Raw genomic sequence first — 4,859 nt, forward strand, 5'->3', positions numbered from 1 at the left:
TTTATGCAGGAAAAGTTGGAGGAAAGACTTGTGCAGTACAAAAACAAGAATGACATGCTTCTTCGTGAAATGGTGAGACATCTTCAGCACCGGGAACGTTAGTTTTGTACTACAGTTTCTTCTTTGTGTGATCATATGAAAGTTGCTTTTCTGTTCAACTTGGTTTGTTTTATAATTATCTCTCCAGTATGTAAATTAGCACCTACCAGTATTTTGCATAATAGACTAGGAATTGGTCTTAGCTAACGTGAAAGAAAGTCATGTTGTCAGGACATATCAGATTGCTATATATGTTACATCTCGTATCATATGCAGGAAGATACTGTGTAATTCTGACATTTATATAAATTTGACAGTCTAGTACAGAATCCCAGATGAGACAACTACAAGATGAAAGATCTACCTTCACTCAGAAAGAGGTATGTCTCCATTCATTGGAGATGAAAGTTGCATCTTTCTTCTGTTATAATGCATTGCCGTTGCCTAATCTTGGTAAAAAAATTGCATGGTTTTCAATCAGGCGAGTCTGGAAAAGAAAGTTCAACAACTTCAACATGATGAAGAATCCTCGGTGGCTATGGAGGTAACTCTATCTTACGCTAGAAAAGCTTGGTACTCATTTTAAGTTGAGTCTCTTGAATAAGATGGTCATTTTTACTCGTCATACACATTAAATCCTGCAGAAGTCATCCAGAGAAATGATCTCTAGCCTGAACAGTGAAATTGCAAGGCTACAAGCACAGGTATGTCACACAATTTTGTTTTTCTCATTTCCGAGGATGGTTCACGAAATTGCATCTGAACACGATACTCTAGCCTCCTAAGTGAACGTTTAGTGGCTGTATTCGTGTAAAACATGAAGCGGCTATGCATAATACTGCATAGATTTAGTCTGATATGAAGATTAAAACAAAGTTTGGCAGGTTACGGAGTTGGAAGAATGTAAGAGTAATCTTCTAGAGCAGAATCAGAGTCTTAAGGAACCTGTATCCACTCTTCAAGTCCAGCATGAAAACCATGAGAGTAACGCAAAGGTTAGAGTTTTGACTACGTTACAATATGTAAGAGACTCAGAAACGGATAAAACGGTTTCTGATGATTGATACAGGGTGCTTCTGAGGAAGAATTAAACTCACAGATTGAAGCAGCGTGTACTCTAGTTGAAAAGCTTATCACTGAAAATGCTGAACTTGTTGAAAAGGTACGGTGCACGGCTATAGATCTACTGAGTTACTTTGGTGTTGAATGATTGAAAGTCTCACTGGTTATGATTATTACGTTGTAAGGTGAACGAGTTGTGTATTAAGCTCAACCAAGCACAACATGCTTCTACTTCATCCCCTGAGAGCCTAGCCATTGAAGTAGAGAAGTCTGAATCCTTAGAAGAAATACCTATACACGACGAGTTGATTAGAATTGATAACTCTAGGGACATGGATACTGCATTGGTAGAGAGGAACTTGTCAGAAGGCCAAATTGAAGAAACAGTGCCCGTTTCTCTGAATGCTAATGGCGAAGTAGACGTGGAATCACAGGTTGTAGTAGCCAGAGAAGACGAAGCAAGTGCTGGTGTGCCTCTGGTGGACGCTCCACTCATAGGTGCTCCTTTCAGGCTAGTCTCGTTTGTAGCAAGATACGTGAGTGGTGCAGATTTGGCGGCAAAGAAATAGTTTTTTGTAAAACTCAACAATACATTGGAGTCAGAGAAGATGCCTCGCAATATCTATCTCTCTCCCTCTCTCATTTGTTTTTTTAATCTGAAGGGACCTTACATAGATACAATGAGGATCATTGATTAGCTATTCACAACACTTACAGTACACAGATGTCTATTGTAATTTTTTGATAGGATAATGACTTGATGATGATGATTTTGATGACTGAGTCCTTCTTTTTAAAAAAAAATCATGGAAGCTCAAACGTAAGTCTTGAACTTCTGAGCTATGTAAGCAAAATCAGAACAAACGATGTCAAATCCTCCGTATATTTCAACTCTTCAGTACTAATAGGCATAGCTAGGTGTGAGAAATGTATATGCGTTAGACACATGTGATAATTTTCCCTATATGTTTTCTTTGCTGCTTAGTTTTGGTATTTTATAATATATCTTTTGATTTTTTTTGTTTGAACTCCATATTTCTTTTATAATTATAAATTTAATTATATATATATATATAATTAATTATTATTCTATGTTATTGTTCTTAGAATATAAGATACATCTCATCACTGATATTAACTTTATGTTAGCCACATTTTTTTACATGATTTGTCTTCTAACATCTTAAAGATCACTTTGTTTTTTGTTCCACTGGCTGAGCTTAATCCTGCAAGACATTTGATTGTTGATTTGTCCTGCATTAATGTTGATTATGATATGTTATCTTGAATAATACTTATGCGGCCTCTCTTGGATTTCTAGCCTTGTGTTTCCATTTTGGGTAGGAGATAGAGATAATTAACATCCAAGGGCTACTAGATACATCTAAAGCCCGACTATAAACTATGCTGAAGCGTTAGAACTACTACTATCTACATAAACCGGAGTCTCAGGTCAAAGATACTGTCTGCTGTGTTTTGGTATACAATAAAATGTTTTAGGTTGAACTCAAGTGTGACCCAAAAAAACAGACTCTAATCATACAATACAAGCCGATTATCTTAACCGACTCTAATGAATTTTTGTAAGTAATGTAATAACATCTAAAGACTGACTAGATTCTGAGCCCAGGCTAGGCCCAACTTTATTTAGGGTTATTTATGTATCTGCACTCTATGTGTCGTATACTTTTTTTTCTTTACCTTAGCCGCAAGAAATCAGAGGAAACAAAGATAAATACACATTTGGTTGCCATTTGAAACGATGACGACGACGAAGACGATGATCTCCGATCTTCCAAGGGATTTGATCGAGGATATTATTAATAGGCTTCCCATGAAATCTCTGAAAGCTGTGAGATTAACATGCAAAAGTTGGAACAGTCTATCCCAAAGTGAGAGCTTTAAGAAGATGCACATTGGTAAATCAACAAGAAAAAGGGAGTCAATGATGATCGTGGTGCAGCATCACAGTATTTATTTAATGAGCAGCGTGGTTGACGTTGATCCATGTATAGAGCTTAAAGGTAAACTTAGTTTCCTTAACAATCAAGTCAGTATATCCCGAATTCGCCACTATGAGGGTTTAGTGTTATGCTTCTTGAAAGACGTTACAAGGATTGTGGTTTGGAATCCGTATTGGGGCCAAACAAGGTGGATCAAACTCAGATATACTCACCTTCCACAAGGATATTTCAATTATACTCTCGGATACGAGGATAAGGAATCTTGTCGTAGCCTTAAATTGTTGAGGTTTGTAGATTATTTTCACAGAGAGCCCGAAGAGCAATTTTTTTGGTATGAGATGTACGATTTTGATTCTGGTTTATGGACAACTCTTGACGTCGCTCCACACTGGGGAATATATTGTTCAAGCAGTAGCGTTTCTCTTAAGGGAAACAGTTACTGGTGTGCTAAAGAAAGGAGCTCAGAAGGTTGCAAGGATCGCATAATCTGTTTTGATTTTACAAAAGAGAGATTTGGGCCGCTTTTGCCTCTGCCATCATGCGTTAAGGATCTTAAATATGCATATGTACATTTATCTTGTGTTAAAGAAGAGAAGATTGCAGCTTTATTTCACCACCACTATGATTATGAGTTTGAGATATGGATTACAACTAACATCGAGGCCGAAATGGTGTCCTGGAGCAAGTTCTTGCGAATTGATTCAGAGCTTAAGATAAATTTTCCAGACTGTTTCTTCATTGACGAGGAGAAGAAAGTCTTCATGTGTGTTGGTAGAGACTATGGTTATGACTCTTATTCTGACGAATGTCCCAAACCATTTATTAAGATCATCGGAGAGGCTGGATACTCAAAAGATTTGGATCTCGGAGTACCTGCATACAAAAACCGTTGGCTAATTAGTGTGTGCTCTTATGTTCCAAGTTTGGTCCAAATCAAGAAACTTGCACGAGGCAAAAGGATAGAACACAGTAGTTTAGAAAAGCGTCAATTTGATCAAAACATGTTGAGACTTGCTGAAATAGAAAAGCTAATGAAGAAGCCATATAGACATGGATGTAGATAGGAGGAGGCGCAGAAGGAGAAAACGGGATGATTAGAAGCAAATACGAGATTGGTTGCTAAGTTACAGGTAATTTTTGTTGTGTTCTTGTATCTTATATATATACTTTATCGCAAGTGAGGCTTATGGTGATTACACTTTGTGATCTGCAAGAGCAGACACTGAAAGGGTCGAGCCATATAGGACTTCTTGCATTGTGATGACTACTATCTTACTTGATAAAGAACCATATGATGTTGTTGGTGCTGTTGAGATAGTCTCAGTGCAAATGCACTTGTTGCACATGCCTATCACCGGCCCTGGTTGTGAAGGACTGAACTTGTGTGTGACAAAACAGAAGTTGTGTTTCGTTACCAGTAATTTTCATGCATTTGAACAGGCATGACCCATGCATAAAAAGTTTCATCTATTCATCGTTTTTTCACAATGGAGACCAATTGAAATACTGACGTATCTGAGGCTTCATACACAAACTGTATTGGTGGATGGTCTGTTTTAAGTGCAAATTAAATGTAATCATTTGAATATTCATGTGAGTGCAAGTCAGCAATTATATATTCAGGAGGCTATATTTTCAAATGGTTTTTTTATTGGTTCCATCTGCCAAGTCTTCTTGATTGTGGTTTTTACATGTTTATATGATAAGTGAAGAGAGCGAAGAAGAAGAAAGAGCTCGGTGGTGGCTCTTATATAGTAGGAGAGAAGTACCTCGAAGGAAGATGGACGGCTCAGT

At 37.4% G+C, this 4,859-nt stretch overlaps 2 protein-coding genes across 7 annotated transcripts in view; both read left to right on the forward strand.

Annotated features, from left to right (window-relative positions):
* LOC104792663 (coiled-coil domain-containing protein 89) overlaps positions 1-4,859 on the forward strand; it is a 12,478-nt gene that overhangs the window by 3,737 nt on the left and 3,882 nt on the right. For 4 of the 6 annotated variants that reach the window (XM_010518853.2, XM_010518856.2, XM_010518854.2 and 1 more), the window contains exons 12-17: positions 357-419; positions 521-583; positions 684-743; positions 924-1,034; positions 1,109-1,201; positions 1,287-1,880. In XM_010518853.2, coding sequence (XP_010517155.1) covers positions 357-419; positions 521-583; positions 684-743; positions 924-1,034; positions 1,109-1,201; positions 1,287-1,670 — 774 coding nt within the window. In that variant the 3' untranslated portion in view covers positions 1,671-1,880. Of the gene's footprint in view, positions 1-356; positions 420-520; positions 584-683; positions 744-923; positions 1,035-1,108; positions 1,202-1,286; positions 1,883-4,859 lie in introns of those variants that run through there. The other 2 variants (XM_010518858.2, XM_019246975.1) reach the window with 2 other exon arrangements.
* Positions 2,882-4,129, forward strand: LOC104699303 (putative F-box protein At5g41500). Its single transcript, XM_010414628.1, has one exon. The coding sequence runs from the start codon at positions 2,882-2,884 to the stop codon at positions 4,127-4,129; it is 1,248 nt and encodes a 415-aa protein (XP_010412930.1).

The sequence above is a fragment of the Camelina sativa genome, chromosome 6, assembly GCF_000633955.1.
Source record: "Camelina sativa cultivar DH55 chromosome 6, Cs, whole genome shotgun sequence".
NCBI classification, from domain to species: domain Eukaryota; kingdom Viridiplantae; phylum Streptophyta; class Magnoliopsida; order Brassicales; family Brassicaceae; genus Camelina; species Camelina sativa.